We start from the raw sequence: 18386 nt of genomic DNA on the forward strand, positions 1-18386 counted from the left end.
CTGGCCTGGCTTCCCAAGGTAGGTGAATGCTGTGTCTGGGTGCTGCTGAGACTCCTTGGTCATGTAACACGGCTGATGAACTTGAAATGAGGGGCAGGGCCTTTAGAGAGTGAGACTTTGTATGGGAAGGGGCTCCTTAAAGCTGGCTGGAAAAGCTTGCCCTCTTCCCACACCTCCCCTGGGCCTTCTGACCCCACAAAGAAACACCTCCAGGGTAGATTAGACTTTGTTTATTTTGTCGTTTTGGACAAGACACAAAGGATTTTGCATAAATACCAACATTCCTGTCCTGTCGGCAGCACGAAACAGAGCACGCCCGGGACAGTGTTTTACAGGAGTTATTTGGTAACTCCCAACCATGAAACACTACTCCGAGAAGTGGAAGAGCAGAGCTCCTCTTCCTTCCCGGCAGAAGTGTCCCACCCCAGCTGGGAAGCAGATAACGTCGCTGCTGACTCTCACCGACCTCCCGACCACCTTCTTCCTTCATCCTCCCCGAGCAGGGCTCGCGGCTGGGCCTCCACCTCCGCGCTGGGGCTTCCTCCGACGGGTGGGGGGGAAACGGTGCGACGGGGAGAGATGTGACGCGTCAGCAAGGTCTCGATCCTTGATCTCCCAGCTGGACTGTGGGCTCTACCCATGGAAGCAGACCAAGTGGACAACACACCCACAGTTCGTGCCTGCTTTCTGAAAGGGGAAAAAAACATCCAGGATGGTTCAGATGGTTCATGTTGGACCTGATTTCCCTACGATGCCTCTCCAGCAAGTTCCCAAACTGCTGCTGGGGCTGGTGTCAGTGTGTTTCGCCGGCTTCACCTCTGCCCACCCCAGGGTAAGTGGGATGCGTGCAAGCGAAACACGGGTCTCCTCCCTGCCCTGGTTTTAGGATCCTTATAAACCTTCCTTCCCGGAGGCAGAACCATCACCTGCATTACAGCAACTGCAGCCAGTGACCTTGGGGACGCAGCGGACCTCTAGGTCTGATGTCTAGGGTAGGGCTTTTCACTTTCCTTTGCTTCCCACAGCACTAACCCAAGCGTGGGACAGGCTTTGCAGTGAGAGGAGCTTCCCCTCTGGCTCCTGTCTGATAACTCCCCGCTCTGCACAGCCCCTGTGCTGCCCACAAGCGCCCCGTCGTACTCACCGTAATTGGGAATTTGCTGGTAAGAAATAAAGTCAGCCTTGGCTTGCATGGGTAGACACACTGCTGAGAAACACAGCGGGCGCCAGTCACAACCAACACACGGGGGTACCCGTCACCCCATCCCCGCTCCCTGGAGCTCTGCTCGCATCCCCGGAGCGGTGCTGCACCGTCCGTGGGTCTGAGCCCCGGCAGAGCCTGGGAAGCTCTCCCTGCCATCCCCATCCCCTTCCCTGGGGCACATCCAGCCCTCTCCAGCCGGGTCACCTCCCGACATGTCCCACGACCGTCCCAGGCCCCCGGGACGGCGCAGCCCTGTCTCTTAAGTACTCACATGAGGCGAAGGGCGAACGCTCATGGCTGGCAGCGTGGCCTCAGCGCCCAGGGGCTTCGGGCAGGCTCCGGGGCTCCTGCCCTGCTCCGCGGCCGGGCCCTGCTCTTATAGAGCTCGCTGCCAGCTCGGAAACTCCCGGCTGCCGGGGGCTCTACCCGGGGAAGGAGGGTTACGTCAGGGGTGGGTTACACCAAACTACCGGCTCTTGGCCTGGAAACAGGAATCTGCGGCCACAGCCTTTGTCATCGCTGTTTTTCACTTCTCCGAGGCTATTAATGGTGCGAATTATGAAAAGCAATAATGTCTAAGATCGTCACCGCTGGCTTTGCACAACCCGGCGCGGAGGCGCGCCACGGCTCCCCTCCCCGCACGCTGAGCAGCCCCGCGGCTGGAAAACCCTCCTCCGGCCCCAGGGGGAGGCCCGAGGAGCCCCGTCGGGACCGTGTGCCCGGGAGGGCACCGGCCGCGGCCCCCCCCCCGGCTGGCACCCCGCACCCCGCCGCCCCGGCCCCGCCGTGCCCCCGCCTCGGGGCGGTGCCGCCGCCGCCGCGGGGCCCGATGGCGGTGCGGGGCTGGCGGCCGGCGGCGGCGGCGATCGCTGCGGCGCGGCCCGGCGGGGGCGGCCCGGGGGCAGCTCCGGGAGCGGCTCCTGCCTCGGGACCGGCCCCGGAGGCGGGAGCGGGAGCGGCCGCCCCCGCCACGGCCGCGCTCTACGTGCACGTGAGCGGGGGGAGCCCGGGCCTGCACACGGGGGGTGCACGGGGGTCCTGGGAATGCACATATGGGGAGCACGGGGGTCCCAGCCTGCACACGGGGGGGGGGGGCACGGGGGTCCCGGGCCTGCACACGGCGGGGGGTGGGTGCACGGGGTCCCGGGATTGCACACGGGGGGTACGCGGAGATCCTGGGCCGTGGGGGGGTGCACGGGGATCCCGGGATTGCACACGGAGGGGTGGGACCCAGGGACTTGCACGTGGGGGGTGGGGGTTGCAGGGGGACCGCGGGCTTGCACGCGTGGGGTGCACGTGGGACATGGGGCTTGCACACATCGGGGAGGGGTTGATGTGGGACCTTGGGGCTTGCTCATGTGTGGGTGCACGCAGGGTGCTGGGGTTTGCACACGTGGGGGGCATCCCAGCCTTGCACCCCATGGCCATGCACGCGTGGGGGGTGCTGAGGGGGGTCCCCAAGCTGTGCACATGAAGGGTGGCACCCACAGGGCACACACCTTGTGCCCCTGGGGCAGACTGGGGCCTGTGCATGGGGCTGGGACTGCACAGCCCCCCCTAAAAAGTGGGGTGCCTGGGGATGGGGGGCACAGCCATCCCCCACGACACCCCATGCTCGCAGTGGCCCTACTGCCGCAAGCGCTGCTCCTACTGCAACTTCAACAAGTACGTGGTGCCGGCGGTGGACGAGGCGGCCGTACGCGCCTGCCTGGTGCGGGAGGCACGCACCCTGCTCCGCCTCAGCCAGGTGCAGAGGTGGGTGCGTGGGGGGGTCTCCGGGGGGGCGCAGGGCCCTTCGGCACCCACCTGCAGCCTCCCCACCGTCTGCCCTACAGCGTCACCTCCGTCTTCTTCGGCGGGGGCACCCCCAGCCTGGCCAGCCCCGGCACCATTGCAGCGGTGCTGGAGGCCGTGGCGGGGGTCGCCCACCTCCCTGCTGGCACCGAGGTCACGCTAGAGGCCAACCCCAGCTCCGCCAGCACACCGCGCCTCGCCGGCTTCAGGGCGGCCGGCGTCAACCGCCTCTCGGTGGGCGTCCAGGTAAGGGGGGCTCGTCCCTGTCCTGTCCCAGCCCCTCCCGTGCTCCCCACTTCCACCGTGCTCCTTCCGTAGTCTCTGGATGACGCCGAGCTGCGGCTGCTGGGCCGGGAGCACACGGCGGCGGAGGCGCGGGGGGCCGTGGAGGTGGCGCGGGGGCTCTTCCCTGGCCGAACCTCCATCGACCTCATCTTCGGGCTGCCGGGGCAGAGCCGGGGCGCCTGGGCCCGGGGGCTGGAGGCGGCACTGGGGCTTTGCGACGACCACGTCTCCCTGTACCAGCTGACGCTGGAGCGGGGCACGGCCCTGGCGGCACAGGTCTGGGGAGGGGCCCTGCCCACACCCCCCCAGGACCTCCTGGCTGACATGTATCAGACCGCCCGCACCATGCTGGTGGCCGCCGGCTTCCGGCACTACGAGGTCTCCAATTTTGCAAGGAAGGTAGGGTGCCCCCCATGCTGTGCCCCCCTCCATACCATGCTGCCCCCCACCAGCAGGCTCAGCCCCCCTCACCCCAGCCAATGCTCCCCCCCAGGGTGCCCTCAGCACTCACAACCTCTCGTACTGGCGGGCTGAGCAGTACATCGGCGTGGGGCCAGGTAAGTCAGGGTGACAGAGGGGCTGGTGGGGGTGTGTGCATGGCCCTATGTGTCCCCTGAACTCCACTGTCCCCCCCTGCTGCCATTGCAGGGGCCCACGGGCGGTTTGTGCCACGGGGAGAGGGCGGCCACAGCCGGGAGGCCCGTGTCCAGACGCTGGAGCCAGACAACTGGATGCGGGAGGTGCAGAGCCAGGGGCATGGAACCAGGAGGCGGGTGGTGCTGAGCCCACTGGAGCAGTGAGTAGAGGGGTGTCCCCCTCCCTGCACCCCCTCCCCTGCCATGCTGCCCCGCAGCTCTCCGTGTGCCCACAGGCTGGAGGAGCTGCTTGCCCTGGGACTGCGCACGGACGAGGGCGTCACACGCAAGGTGAGGAGCCACGTGTGGGAGAACCCGTCACCCACCCGCAGCTCATGACCCACGGCTAATGACCCTCTCTTCGCCCTGGGCGTGCAGCGCTGGGGGTGTTTCTCCCCCCAGCTCAGCCTGGAGGCTGTGTTCGGGGCGCCAGGGGAGGCGAAGGCGCTGCAGGAGCAGGGTTGGCTCATCCTGGACAGCGGGTGAGCCCGAGGGGTGCCGGGGTGGTGGTGAAAGGGCTCCAGCATGGAGCCCAGGCTCAGCTGCCACTTCTTCCCCAGTGGCTTGCGGTGCACCATGAAAGGCCTGGCCCTGCTGGACTCCCTCCTGCCTGACCTACTCTGCCAGCTGCAGCGGTGCTGGGCCCCACCAGCCATGCCCGAGGAGGGGAGCTGTGCCCGGCTCCAGCACCCCGAGGAGGAGCCCATCGGGGGGAGCGGGGCTGGTGGCGAGGCTGTGGGGCGCAGCGGGCTCGCGGGGGCTGTAAGCCGCAACATACAATCACAGAATCGTTAAAGTTGAAAAAGACGTCTAAGATCATGAGGTCCAAACACCAACCCAACACCCCCAGGCCTCCTAAACCATGTCCCCAAGTGCCACGTCTGCACGTTTTTGAATGCCCTGAGGGATGGTGACTCCCCCACCTCTCTGGGCAGCCTGTGCCAAGGTCTGACCACTCTTGCAGTGAAGACATTTTCCCTATTATCCAACCTAAACCTCCCCTGACGCAGCCTGAGGCCGTTCCCGCTGGTCCTGTCACTGGTGACTTGGGAGCAGAGACCAACCCCCCCTCACTCCAGCCCCTCTCAGGCAGCTGCAGAGAGCGAGAAGGGCTCCCCTCAGCCTCCCCTTCTCCAGGCTAAACCCCCCCAGCCCCCTCAGCCTCCCCCCAGCACACTTGTGCTCCAGACCCTGCCCCAGCCCCGCTGCCCTTCTCTGGACACGCTCCAGCCCCTCCAGGCCCTTCTTGTCCCGAGGGGCCCAAACCTGAGCCCAGCATTCGAGGTGGGGCCTCCCCAGGGCCCAGCACAGGGGCCCCATCCCTGCCCGGCTCCTGCTGGCCACCCCAGGGCTGACACAAGCCCGGGGGCTGGTGGCCTCCTTGGCCACCTGGGCACTGCTGGCTCATGCCCAGCCGGCTGTCAGCCAGCCCCCCCAGGGCCTTCTCCGCCGGGCACTTCCCAGCCCCTCTGCCCCAGGCCTGGGGCGCTGCCTGGGGTTGGTGTGACCCAAGGGCAGGACCTGGCCCTTGGCCTCGTTAAACCTCACACAACTGGCCTCGGCCCATGGATCCAGCCTGTGCAGGTCCCTCTGCAGAGCCCTGCTGCCCTCGAGCAGATCAACACTCCCGCCCAACTTGGCGTCATCTGCAACAGTGGTGAATAAAAACACGAGAGGGGGTGGGAACGGCGCGGCGCTGCAGGTCCCGATTTGGCTGCTGCCGCTCCGCGCATGCGCACAGCTCTCACACGGCGGGGCGAGCAGCGGTACCATAGAGTCGCGGGGTTGTGAGGCGCCTCTCTAGGCGGCGGCGCCGCGCGTCTCTCTGGTGCGCGGGTGGCGTTGCCATGGCGCCCGGGCGCGGAGCGGGCCGGCGGGATGCGGCGGCGATCAGGGCCCGGGCCGGCCCGGCGGGAGCTGCGGCCCGGCACCCCCGGCACCCCCCCGGGTACGGCCCCGGCCCCGGCCCCAGGCCCAGCGCGGGGCCCGGTCTGTGCCCCCGGTGCGGCCCTGGCCGCGCTCACACGGCCCAGGGGTCCCCGCCGCTCCCGAGCCGCCACAAACAGCCCTTTCCCCACGCAATGACCCCCCCCCCCCTTGTCTTTTATTATTCTTTTATCCTTTACCTGGAAAGGCTGCGTAATGTCACGCGTGTCGAGCAGCCGCTCCCAGCTGGAGGGACTCGCAGGTTGTGGGTACGGGGAGAAGCAAAGCCCCGGCGGGGCTGCCCTGGGCCGGGGGCGGGGGGCTGCCCTGGGCCGGGCCGGGGGGGGCTGCCCTGGGCCGGGGGGGGCTGCCCTGGGCCCGGCTCTGCAGGGGGTTGCTGTTTGAGAGCTGTTTCGCTGTTTAGGAGCTTCTGGAAACCCAGTTGCCTGCTAGCAGAGTCGTGCTTGGTGAGCATAGCTCAGCTGGGCAGCAAAGCTGTGCCTGCGCTTGCAGCTGTTGTAGGGAACTTTGCAGGAATTTGTTCTTCTACCTGTGGGAAGCACAGGCTGTATTTATCCAATCTGTTATCTCTCATCTGGAATAAATTGTGAGACAGTTCAGTCCTAGTGACCTGCTTTGGTCCTCGTAGCTTACCAGAGTTTGGCTTTCCAGTTGTAAGAGATGCTGAATTTAATTGTTCTGTGCAACCTTAAAAAGACCCACCCCAAACCATAGTTCAGCTGGAAATGAATAGCCAGGCTGCAAGAGGAAGATGGGGTTTTCTTGGGAGTCTGAAGAGGAGGTCTTTTCATCTCTTTTTCAGACAAGAAGGAAAAGACACATGAACTGTCCCCCTCAACAATTTCAGAAGAGCCTGAGCCCGTTCCGTGTGTCCTGCAAGGCGATGACGTCCAGGCGCTTGCAATTAAAGCGGAGGACCTGGAGAAAGTATGTATTTTTACCGATAGAAACAGCTACCTTAACTGACACTCTCCTTCCATTTTGTGTGTTTAACAGAGGCTGCTGTCCATTTACTTAAACCAAAACCCAATCTTGGAGTTCAGTTCTCGTTCCATTTTGTCTGTCCCGCTTTTTATGACTTGTCAGATCGTCAGGTTCAGTTGCTAGAAGTAAAGGACTATTGATCTTTACACAATCTTTTCAGATGGAAGGATAAGTCTCCTGCATCTTCAAAATTACGATTCCAATCTTCTTTTCTAATAAGATGTGTAAGTTGTTTAGTAACTATCACCATGTCCCTTTCAAAACTTGGGTCAGGCTGTGTGAGTGGAAGCATTTGACACCAAGTGACACAGCAGAAAACTATTGGGAAAGCAATTGACAACTCTTTTCCCTGCGCCAGTTATAAAGCAGGGTCCAGAAGAGTAAAGACAGTAACTAAGCTGGAAACTCCACAGTCATGTAACGTGCTTCTTGTGGGAGGAGCAGCCTGGACTGATCTGACTTCTCTGCATATCCTAGAAGGCTCAGAAGGAATGAGGTGAGTCAGTATGTACCTAATTGCATTATGACTGTATTTCCTGAAGCTCCACGCTCCGCACCTTCCCCATGATGCTGGGAGAGCTCCAGTTAGGAGGAAATACCTCGTTCGAAAATATCGACCTGAAGAGACAAAGAAGAAGTCATGTTTCCTCGTAGCATGTCCTGCTTTCCCAAAGGCACCCAGGGAACCACTGAGTTTTTCTGGTAGGGTTAACCTTCACATCTTTGGGTTTGGTTTTGCCAAGCCTGGCTTTATTGGCCTGACTCTGGGATTGCTTGGGGTCTTGGGGTTTTTTTGTGTTGTAGGACCAGGATTGTTTGATGGCTGTGAAGAGATTCTCCCCCATCACATTTTGGGAAGTCTCCAGGAGTTCAGAAAGGAAGCTTTGGCCAGAGGAAACACTCAGGTTGGTTTGTAAAGTTATGAATATGCTGCTGTGCGACACTCTTCTAGAGGCGGAGTGCAGTGCCTACAGTACTTTTTGATGATTTCCAGCGCCTGTCAGGAACGGGTCATGCCTGAGGTGTGGTTTTCCCAGCCTCTCATGCTCTGTGGGGAGGGCTTGCCTTCAGAGAAACTGCACCAGCAGGTTTTGAAGTCCTGCGTGCAGGAGGAGGTCATGGAGGGAAGAATTAAAGAGGCTTCCTCTTCCATATGTGCTGGCGTGTCAGGCTCACACGGGAAGAGCTGGTGTTGCAGCAACGCCATTGCTCAAGTCTAGTTACTCAGATGAACCCTTCCATTGTTTCTGAGTGTGTTCCTAATAGCCTATTTTTGTTCCCCTCAGAGTGATCAAGTAAAAGTACTGCCAATCTGAAGAAGTCTTTTCTCCTCCCCTCTCCCATCCTTGCTGTGGTGGCAGTGTGCATGGAGAGGTTAACTGAACATTTCCTTTCTCTTCAGATAGCAGATTTTATTAAGGTTTCTCATCAAGATGTTACTGCAGCAGCTTTAAAAGAGGAATGTGGTGGAGAGAAGGAGAAAAAGGTTCATCAGACCCCACTAGCAGAGCACAAAGCTCTGCAGAACTGGCACCGTAATATGGCAATCAGGAAAAAGCAGGAGAAATATCTAGGAGGTGAGAAAAGCTGAGGCCTCGTTCTGTGAAACTCTGTGTGCAGGTGGGGAAATTGGATGGCACCACAACAGATGGTAATGGTCACAGCTGACCGGGGTTAATCCCGTTGCTGTTGCATGTTCTGTGAGCTCCCCACGCTGCTAGTGGCTGTGGACACTGTGGGGAGGTGAGCTGGTGGGTCTGGCTGGGGAAAGGACAGTGGATTTGGTAGGGGATGGGGTAAGGGGGCTACACATGAGCAATAATGATAAAGGGTGTGCCCAGAAGTGCAGCACCAATGATTTGATGTTCCTTCTTTATAGAAATTCTTCAGAGGCCAGAGAATGAATTGCTGATGAGCATCTCGGAGGATTACAGGCAAATCCAGGAGGAGCGTGACCTCATTGACCGGAGTCTCCCTGCCCTGCTTCCTGGGAAGGTGAGAGCCCCACTTCCTCTGCATCCTGGCTGCGCTGCTCGTGGGAAGGAGCTGAGACACTGGTGTTCTGGGTAACATCTCCGAAGAGCTGTCGTTGGATATTTATCAAAGCCACTCAAAGCCCTTCAGCCTAGCGTTCAAGCAGAGCTTTCAGTGACTTCAAAAGTAAAAACATGAACTGTGCTATCCGTGCTAGTCGGAGGGCAGCGGTGGTGTGCTTGGGCTCCTTGCTAATGAACTGCTGTAGGTGGGCAAGTGCCATTTCTTATCACCAAAGATTCTTGTGCTGGGAAATGGCGTGGGGACATGCTGCAATTGCTGTTCCAGGGGCAGAAAGATCTGATAGATTCAGGCTTGAATTTGAGCGATTGCCATGGAGAAAGGGGGTATGGGTAAGTCAGGAGGATTATGGGAGTATCCTATGTTAAAATTATTTTTTTACATTTATAGCACTATCAAAGAATTTGCACTTGCATGAGGCATTATTTTAATATCATTCAACCTTCATGTAGCACTAAATAGAATCAAGCTCTTCTTTTGTCTTTGACAGCAGCCTGCTGGAAATTTTGGCTTGTGTTGCAGAAAGCGATAACTTACAGACTTTTAAAATGTTCATATAAGCAGAGTTAGACCCTTCTTCTTTTTAGCTTCTAGTCGCTGTGAAAGTAGCAGGCAGCCATACGCCTCTGAAAACGTCAGTGGGAGCCTTGTTTTCCACCCTAGGGCTACCGAAGGGGAAGCGAGTTCTGGAGCCAGCCCGAGCGTATTGGGGATGAACTCACCGGCCTGACGCTGACGCTGACTCAGAGAGAACGCGGTTACCCAGAGCCAGTCACTCATGTGGGGAAACCCCGCACTGTCCGGATGGAAACGGGTAAGGGAATGTCACAGAGAGGTGACTCCGTAGAAATGGGGTACAAGTGTGGAGGGAGCAGCAGAGAGAAATAGTGACTCCTGCAGGTCCGGAGGCTTGTGCTATAATTGTCCCTCTGACAGCTGCAGCACCAGCTACTTCCCAGTCACCTGTTGGACCTCTTTAAAACACCATGAGACCAAAGTTTGTCAGAGAGTGGAATTAATAGGCATGTGGGTATGTAGACAATGAGCTCTTGTATGGGTATTTCCACAGGTCTGAAGCCTCCAAGGAGGATGCCTTTCCATCTAACCTGGGATAAGAGTCTTTTCCTAAAACATCGACGTCAGGAGCTAAAATCTGTCCTAGAGGAGATAGATTTTTATAAGCCGGTAAGACTGGAGGAACGAGGACGTTCTTCACATCTCTCGTCTCTTGTTGGATGCTGTAGAGTAAAATAAAATTGCCAAGAACTGGATCTGAAGAAGCATTAGGAATCTAAAACTTAGCCCCACAGTGCTTATGTTGGAAGTTCCCACATTTCCAAAGGGCCACACCCATGAAAGGTTGTCCAGCCTCCCAGAGCGTTGCATGGAGTGATCAGAATAGGACCCTGAACCAGCAGCATGCAGCTGCCAAGGCCGAGGCAATGAAAAACCTCTGCCAAATACTGATGTAGAACTTTGATTTAGTGCCTCAGGGCAGAGGGAAAACACCTTTGCCCCTGTGCAAGACACGCATCTGAAATAATCTCCTGAAGGCAGGTAGCCCCTCCTCTTAAAAACTGAACAAACATCACCCTTCTCTTTCTGAAACCTGGCTCTGGGGATGAGAAACGTGTGAGGGAGACTTTTCCCACCCATGCAGTCATCTGGGATTCTTGGGAGACCCAGAGGTAGTTCCCTCCTGTTTCTCTTAAATATTCATTGGATGCTCCTGTGATGGCTTTTAGAGGTAAGATATTGCAACTTCATTTTACTTAGTACATTTGTCTGGTATTTTAACTTCCTTTCTATATAAAAAGAGAAAACATGAGATAGTCATTTTTCTTATGTCCAGGATCTGGATGGACTGGAGGTGATTGGTAAAGGGCAGCCTTTCATATCAGTCTCAGCAGACTCTTTTCCATGTTCCACCACTTCTGAAGAGTCTGAAACCCTGTAAGTTTTACTTCATGGCAGAAATAAAGAATTTTGGGTATGTGCCATCAGTCTGTAAAGGTATCCTTAACCATCCTTATCCAGAATGCAGGGGAGTCTCCGCTGGGGCAGAGTAAGGGGCATATTCTAATATTAAAGTCACCAGATTTAGGAATCAAGCAGTTCCCTTGTGCCTTGGGGCCTCCTGCCTAAGGAGCAGAAATCAGAGAAAAGGGGTTGGGTTTTTTTGAGGCCCTTCCTCCACTCTTCCCTCTGTGTGGCTCCAGAGCTTACATGAGGCAGGGTGGGGATTCGGCTCTAAATTACCTCCATCTGGCTGTCTTTTTCCAGCCTTCCACTTCCATCATCAATTTGCCTTTTATCCCTGGCCTGTCCATCTGTAACAGGCACGATGCAAGGGCCTCTCCTGATTCAGTCAGGTACCCTCAGCCTTCCTGAGGCAGGTATCGTTTAGAGTTCTGGCTGTCCTGTCCTCCTTGGTGGTGACAAGTCACTAGCTGGAATTTACCACACCTGCAGTGCTCTGTCCCTAAAGCGGTGACTGTAGAAAAGCATTTGTTGGGATTATTTCTTACAGGGTCTTGTAAATCACCCCTGCTTCTCCCCTCTCTGGAAGTGAATTGCGCTCCATAAAAATGCTGGCTCTTGTTCTTTTTAGCAGTGACTCCTTAAGGGACTCCCCCGATGTGGTTCCAGAAGCAGTACTGGGTCCATCTTTAGACTTCTGTGGCCAGCCTGCTCGTTGGATCAACTGCATTGCTCCTTGCAGGGTAATTGTGTGCTTTTTATTGTTTAGTCAAGCTAAGCCTGCTTGAGTTCCCAAGTCGCAGCTGTACAATGAGTACCACGCCCAGGCCAGAGAATGGGGGATTTATTCTGAGCATAATAGAGTATCCCTGCGTTTGCTCCGGAGAGATCTAGAAACAGAAGGGCTTGCTCCCTCCGTGGTGCGAAGCTCGGATTCCCAGGCGCTCTCTGTATAATGGCCACTTCATTGGACCTGCCTTACAAGTTCTCCTACCAAGGCTCAACCCCTTCTTTGCAGTATGACTTCAGGCAAGATAAATCCTTCTAGATGGAGTAGAAATAGTTATCTCTGTCTTTTGCCTCTTCCTTGTAGGATGAAATTGGCATTGCTGCCCGGCTCACCTTTGAGACTTTGGCCGGTGAGAAAGCGGAAAGCTCCCTGACGGTGAGCAACAATGGCACAGCCGCCATCTGGTACAACTGGATGAGGCTTCCCCAGCAGATTCCCTCCAGAGAAACCAAGGGGAAGAAGATGCCCTGTTTTTACTTTGATACCAGACCAGGTAGGAGAGCTGCTGATCTCCGAGGCCCTTGTCTGTAGACCAGAGAGCACCTATGCAGGAGTTATCTGAGATGCCGAGTCTGACTAATGGCCGAGCAGGCCTGTGGGGTGATTCTCCTTAGGAAGCCACCCTGGGCGTCGGAGCTGACTCATGAGAGGTGTGCGAGGCAGATCCCTTTCATGGGACTTAAAGGGAAGAAGGTTGCTCCTACTCTGAATGTAAATTGGTAGAATATTGAGGAGTGATTCATTTTCTGATGGCAAGCTGGGTGCAATCTGCCAGAGAGAGTACTGAGCTCACTGTAAAAGGAGCATGCAGTGGAAATAACACCAGTTCAGTAACATGGTGACTGGGAGTAAATCTGGAAAGAGAAAAATAGCTGGATGAAGTGTGAGTAACCAGCTGAGCTATGGAGAAATGCTTGTGCACTTGGGGTGCAGTTGGAAAAGGGTCAAGTTAACCAGGTGGTTTCTTACAGACCAATGCATTTTTCTCTCATTTCAGGTGTAATTTTGCCTGGAGAAACTAGGGAGTTTTTCTTTCTTTTCAAGTCACAGAGAGCAGGCATTTTCAGCGAGTCCTGGGAATTTAGGACACATCCTCTGTTATTAGGAGGAGCTCTGCTGCAGGTGACCCTTTGGGGAATTGCTGTGTATGAGGATAAATTGGCTGACCTCAGAGAGAAACTGGAGGTAACCGAGCATGTAACTGGGTAACTTCGAGCTTTGAACTTAATATGCAAATAGAGGATAAAGGTGGGAGTGGATGACATGGTATTTTTATTGCTGTGCAGTTAGGGCTGAGAGTGAGATGATTGTTTATTTACAGAACATCTGCACATACTTGAGCAGGTTTGCTAAATAAAATGGAAGAACTCTGCAGTCTATTGTAACGTTGTTAATAAAGACGCGATTGTGCCTCCTAAACTGTTCACGTTGGTCCTTTAAAGAATTAATTTCCTGTAGGTAATGAATTTCATTAGTTACTTAGTGGGGATGGGGTTACGTGTCGTACAGTATGACCTCAGTTAAGGTATAAATTGAAAATTACGCTACCCTTTGAAAAGTATAGTTTGGGGGAAGATTCAAGGGGGTTAGTTGAAAAGCTGTTGTAAGTATCGCTCTACTTAGTGGGGTTTGCAGTTATTCCTGTCCTTGTAACCCTGTATAGCATATACACGTGGTCACTGGCATGGGTGCAAGTTTGTTGGTGTGTCCGTATATGGAACGGGGACTCACGTATGTCGTGGTTGTTGTGATGCATCAGGCTGACCTGGCTGCTCGAGAGAGTGCTGCTATAGTAGAAGAGAGTCTGAAGGAACTTCTTGTCCGAATTCGGACCCCAGAGCGTGCCCCGTCTCCTGCGGGTGCCTACGTCACTGAGGAAGAGTTGTTCCACCAGAAGAATCCTGAGGTGACATTTGCCATTTGATGGGCTGCACAGCTGAAATAGCAGGGAGGGAAGACCCATGGGGCTGGCGCATCCCCGGGTTTCTGGAGGCTGGCACAGTCTGCCATGGCAGCTTTAAGGAATAGGCTTGTAGAGGAAAGGGTTAGCTTATTTCACTATTTACCTTTTTCCCCTTATCACAGTTGCATTATCAGCATCAAGTGGTAAAGCAGCTGCATGAACTATGGAGACAGCACATGACTGTTCCCTCAGCCTTTGAGGAGAAAGTGCCCTCGGGCCAGAAGAGCGCTGCGGAGGGCATGCTGTACCGGGAGAGTACCTCGGAGGCTCTCCGTGCTCAGAGCAGTGCCGCAGAGGTCCCGGGCTGGGAGAACACACTCGAGGAGGCTCCAGATCAAACGGTGAACGTGGAGGAGGAAGAACCAGGCCCCTCAGGATGGAACCTTTCCTTCGAGGACTTTAAGCAGGTGGTCACCCCTGTTCCCGCTCCTGCTATGACAAGCCGATGGTGTTTTTGTTTCCCTACAAATAGCCTGGCCTACCCCAGTGTGAGCCCACCCAAAGGTCTGCTTCCACTGTGCTGTGAGTTAGAGATGATTTATTTTGCATGTCGCAGAACAGCACTTCAGCTCTGCTGACCACACCCTCGGTGCTCTTGTAAAGAGATTCCCAAGAGACTTTGAGGGCTGTTGTGTGAAGGAGAGAACCATGCACTGTAATAGATATTTTAAGCTCTTTGCCCATTTAGCTTTCTGTCATCCCAGGACTGAATGCGGGGGGCAGGCTAATCCCACAGCCTCCTGGGGCTTCCCCAAGGGCTCCTTTCCTTGGAGAGTCCTTCCCATTCATCAGAGCACTAAGGGAGCACTCGTGACAGGCTGTGGATAAAGTACAGACCTCCCTAGATTAAAGCAAGAGTGGTTTGGATTCTGTCAGTGCAGTTTTTCTGTAGTGCTCTCTTGGAAATATCTCTGCTGTTTTTATAACTAATCTTTCCTTCGGGGCCTTCTAGCTCGCTAGAATCCCTGCTCTCCAACTTCACAGGAAGTTGCAAAGGGGCTTGCTGTCAAGCTAACTAGGGGTCTGGGATTGCTCCCCAGATCTTGGGTCGCGTGTGCACCTTGGCCAAATCCCAGCCGTGTAGGAGGGTTTCAGACGGGTGTCTGAAGAGAGAGCCCTGGTGTGCTCTGTTTAGCTCAGGGTCCACGGACTGGGAATGAAGACTGAGAAGCAGCACTCCACGGACCCTGTGTTTTCTCTCTCATCAGGCTATAAAGTCAATCCCCAAGGAGGAGCAGCGAGAAGAAGCACTGACCCAGCTCAATAAGGCAGCACTGGAGCTGTGTGTTGAACAGAGGCCAGCTCAGTCAGACCTTTTGTATCAAACCTGGTGCGTTACCTTTGCAAGATAAAGCTTGTAAATGCATCGTGTGATCAGCCGCCTCAGCAAGCTGTGTTGCAAGCGTTGTGATTCAGAGTGCAGATAATTGTATGAGGTCTAGAAGTCTTCTTTACACTCTGGGTTTTTTTCAGTAGATTAGTTGTAGCACCTGTCTAGGACCCAAATGCCATTGTTTTTTTTCCTGGAGATAAGTTTAGAATATTAAATTAATGTAATTTTTGGGAGTATACAAGATTATTTCTGGCAAAATTACTCTATCTTTATGAAACCTTTGGGTAATTACCTGTACCCTTTTACTCAGATAACTGTATCCTCCCTGGTACAGTCTCTCTGTTCCTTACTCAGGCTTTCAGACTATAAACGTATCAACAGCTTCTTCTTGCTTCTAAATTAGGAGGATGCAGGTTCCTCTTGGTAAACGCAGAGAGCGGGTCGATGCTGATTTACCAACATCTATTGTGTTGAAGAGGAGGAGATCTAGTTTCACAGTAATATTTATGGGTCCACATGAGCCCACTGATTTGCAAACTGTTGAGACCTCAGAGAGCTTGGACGAGGCCCTCAGAGACATGGTGTGAATCTGGGGTTGGACTCGATGATCCTTGTGGGTCCCTTCCAACTCAGGACATTCTATGATTCTATGAGGAAAGTAATTCAGCTTCTCTCTGCACACATTTTTAGATGGTGGGTGCTATTTTATTGGTTTAGTTGGACAAAGCAGGTCTCGGCTCTGAGGTGCTTTCGCTCCTGGGCACAGGGTGAAACACGATGGCAGCTGCTGTACTTGTCTCCCTTCTGATTCTGATACTTTTTCTCAGTCTCCAGCTGTGGCGTGAAACAATCGATGGTCTGGTGAGTCACTCTGTGAAGCTGAGATCCCTGCTGGGCTTGCCTGAGAAGGACACCTATGTAGATGTTGTTCCAGAGGGAACAGGTAAATGGTAGTTTTAGCACAGGAACCGTTTTCTGTGGACTCTTGGAAATCCAGAAAACGTGCTGAATTTCAGCAGAAATAGTGATTTCAGCAGTTCCCCCTCAAACTTTTATAAGGAAACACATCGGAAAACATGGCAGATTGTGTGATACTAATAGTGATGTGTGGTTTGGTGTCATTACAGAAGCGCCACACAAATAAGTTGCTTAATTTAGCCATGGCTTTCACGGAGACTAATGCAGAAAACGCCAGCTTGCTCTTAGCTGTCTTACAGGCTTGTTCTGATACACACCTGAGACCTGTTCCTTCCTTATTTAAACAAAATACTCTTCAAGGTATTGTTTTGTAGTGCAGTACAGCTTAGATTAATACGAAGAGGAAAACACGTTGCAAAAGTAATATACTTCCACTGTGTGAGCGCAGTGGGCTTGCCTTTCTGCATGTGAAAATGTTGCTTTTGGGTAATTGAAACGCTTTATTTTATAGGGGAAGTAAAGCAACCTATAAAAGGAGGAAAGGAAGACAGAATAACCACTAGGAAAGAAGAGAGTAGGTCATTTGGTGCTAAGGATAAAGAAGGCAAAAAAAGAACAACAAAGACAGCAGGGAAAGAGAAAGAGGTATGTGTTGGGATGCCTGTTGAACCTAAGCGCTGGGGATGGTGTGATCCATTCTGAAGTTATTGATCCTGAGTTTGGGCTGGTTGCCAACCCAGTGAAAGAGGTGCTGCCTCTGGGAGGTGCATCTTGCACCACTCTGAAAGGTGTTCTCCCTTTTGTCACTCTTTTTTGTGGTCTGTCCCTGAACAGGAATATCCAAGCAGCAGGAAGTTAAAAGTAAGAGATGAGAAAAAGCTGAAATCTTCCACTTCATCGCAGGAGGTGAAAGAGGGAGCACAGCCTGTGGAAGCCATAACTGCAGAGAGAGTAGAAGCTCCTCAGGAGCGGGTGGACCCTATTTTGTTTGGGACATACCAGGAAAAACTTTATATTGAAGTGAGTCTGACTTACATATTTGTTTCTTGGTTTTATTCTTTGCTTGTAAGCTTACACTGAAGCTTAGGCGGAGGGGTAAGCGTTCTGTTAAACTCGGAACACTGACAAACGTCCGCCTGTGTTTCTGTAGCAAGGTGAGCATGAAATACAAGGTAAGATGTCCTTTATTCCAACCTGGAATCTGCTAACATAAATCCAGCCATCACATAGCCACATGCGGGATTTCTGTCTGGGATGTCTTTAGCATGCTTGCGGACTCTTGAGGGATCAGCAGAATTAATTGTATCTCGGATAATGTTAAACACACTTCGTAGCCAGAAAAGTTATTACTAGAGCTAAGCGCTGCTAGCAGGCAGCCGCTTTTACACAGATGTACGTTAATGTGCGTGAGGAAACTGTCTCTTGGTCTGTCAGTCTCATCACCAGGATTTTCCTCGTGTCTTTTCGCTGCAACTGTCTTCTGTTAATTTCTGCTGCAGGTTTATGGGCTGCTGGATTCAATGGTGAGCAAAATGGTTTCTTTATTTGAGGAACTGAAGAAAAAAGGTGCTGTAAAGTGGGAGAGTGAAGCCCTCTGTAACTAGAAATAGACTTAATTTTAAAAAATAAATAACCATATTTACACAGATCAAGTGGAGATTCCTCTTTCCGAGTGAGGCACTGGTTACCTGGCTGCCTCTTTGCTGATGTGCTGTGATGCGAGACTGTTGCTAGATCCTCTGTTGCTGCTACAGATGATGGCTTGCCAAGAAGAGACAAGGCAAGAAATATCATAGCCTCAGAAACCGTTAAGAGTAGAAAATACTGGCATTTCTGCTAAGGAAGAAGAATTTAGAAGTGCCAGTCAATGAGAGATAGGTCTTACTCTCTGGTCTCGATCTTGCTTGGCTAGCAGGTGAGTGAGCAGAGTGTCCCTCGTACTCGTGAGCCCGAGTACCAGGACAGTAACTGAGAAAAATCCATCGTGGTTTTGATCATATTCTTGGCTGCTTGTCCGGTCTCCCCTCAGGACTCGCTGGCAGCAGGCTTCTCTGAGGCATTCAGGAGCCTGGTGAAACGCACTGTCCCAAGGGGTGTGCCACCCTGCCTGGTTTTGCACACGTAGGTTTATTTCTTGGGTTGACCTTGCCATCTCTTTCCATCCAGCTCAATGTACCCATGCCCCATTCTGAGCCAGCTTTTCTTGCTTCCTTCTGAGACTAATCACTCATGAATTAAAATGAGTGAAATTCATGCCATAAGTACCGTGGGCATGGTTAGGCCTTGTGCTGGAGCCACCCATCCTGTCTCTGTCAGTGTGTGTGTCTGGGCTCATCGCCGCTTTCTGCCTGGGTTTCCTTGTGCATCACAGCTGGAATGGAGCTTTTTGTGGAGGCATCCCAGCTCTGAGTGTCGCACGCTCTGCACCAGGGCTCGGGTTGGAGCAGGTTTCCAAGGCAGACCGAGCTGGGTGCAGGGTCCCTCTCGACCTGGGGTCA

At 54.0% G+C, this 18386-nt stretch overlaps 2 protein-coding genes and 1 long non-coding RNA gene across 4 annotated transcripts; 2 read left to right on the forward strand and 1 right to left on the reverse strand.

Moving 5' to 3' along the window:
- Positions 1-215: 215 nt before the first annotated feature.
- LOC135315987 (uncharacterized) lies at positions 216-2147 on the reverse strand. Its single transcript, XR_010375468.1, has 3 exons — positions 1476-2147; positions 1145-1207; positions 216-687 (listed from the first exon to the last, which is right to left on the reverse strand). It is a non-coding gene; the product is annotated as an uncharacterized LOC135315987 (long non-coding RNA).
- On the forward strand, positions 1991-4723 carry RSAD1 (radical S-adenosyl methionine domain containing 1). Of its 2 annotated transcripts, none has more exons than XM_064467291.1 (9): positions 1991-2195; positions 2826-2959; positions 3040-3244; positions 3317-3682; positions 3777-3840; positions 3932-4079; positions 4137-4209; positions 4297-4400; positions 4479-4723. In XM_064467291.1, exons 1-9 carry the CDS (start codon positions 2034-2036, stop codon positions 4711-4713), a joined length of 1491 nt encoding a protein of 496 aa, XP_064323361.1. In that variant the 5' UTR covers positions 1991-2033; the 3' UTR covers positions 4714-4723. The 2 variants fall into 2 exon arrangements, with proteins under 2 accessions (XP_064323361.1, XP_064323362.1); XM_064467292.1 differs by having other exon boundaries at positions 1993-2195; positions 4155-4209.
- Positions 4724-6060: 1337 nt separating this feature from the next.
- MYCBPAP (MYCBP associated protein) lies at positions 6061-17536 on the forward strand. Its single transcript, XM_064467420.1, has 19 exons — positions 6061-6113; positions 6642-6792; positions 7392-7551; positions 7654-7754; positions 8252-8426; positions 8729-8844; positions 9568-9718; positions 9974-10089; positions 10757-10857; positions 11516-11627; positions 11978-12167; positions 12672-12859; positions 13434-13580; positions 13760-14044; positions 14846-14967; positions 15798-15913; positions 16400-16533; positions 16723-16908; positions 17388-17536. Exons 1-19 carry the CDS (start codon positions 6061-6063, stop codon positions 17490-17492), a joined length of 2709 nt encoding a protein of 902 aa, XP_064323490.1. The 3' UTR covers positions 17493-17536.
- Positions 17537-18386: the final 850 nt, after the last annotated feature.

This window comes from Phalacrocorax carbo, chromosome 16 (assembly GCF_963921805.1).
Source record: "Phalacrocorax carbo chromosome 16, bPhaCar2.1, whole genome shotgun sequence".
Taxonomy (NCBI): domain Eukaryota; kingdom Metazoa; phylum Chordata; class Aves; order Suliformes; family Phalacrocoracidae; genus Phalacrocorax; species Phalacrocorax carbo.

What these genes read in the sequence shown, in the direction of transcription:
- MYCBPAP (XM_064467420.1), top strand. Translation starts at nt 6,061, where the DNA reads ATGTCACGCGTGTCGAGCAGCCGCTCCCAGCTGGAGGGACTCGCAGGT. An exon ending in GAGGGACTCGCAGGTTGTGG is followed by an intron (nt 6,114 to 6,641) that starts GTACGGGGAGAA and finishes GGGAGTCTGAAG; the next exon opens with AGGAGGTCTTTTCATCTCTT. An exon ending in ACCTCAGAGAGAAACTGGAG is followed by an intron (nt 12,860 to 13,433) that starts GTAACCGAGCAT and finishes GTGATGCATCAG; the next exon opens with GCTGACCTGGCTGCTCGAGA.
- RSAD1 (XM_064467291.1), top strand. Translation starts at nt 2,034, where the DNA reads ATGGCGGTGCGGGGCTGGCGGCCGGCGGCGGCGGCGATCGCTGCGGCG. An exon ending in GTACATCGGCGTGGGGCCAG is followed by an intron (nt 3,841 to 3,931) that starts GTAAGTCAGGGT and finishes CTGCCATTGCAG; the next exon opens with GGGCCCACGGGCGGTTTGTG. An exon ending in TGGCTCATCCTGGACAGCGG is followed by an intron (nt 4,401 to 4,478) that starts GTGAGCCCGAGG and finishes CTTCTTCCCCAG; the next exon opens with TGGCTTGCGGTGCACCATGA.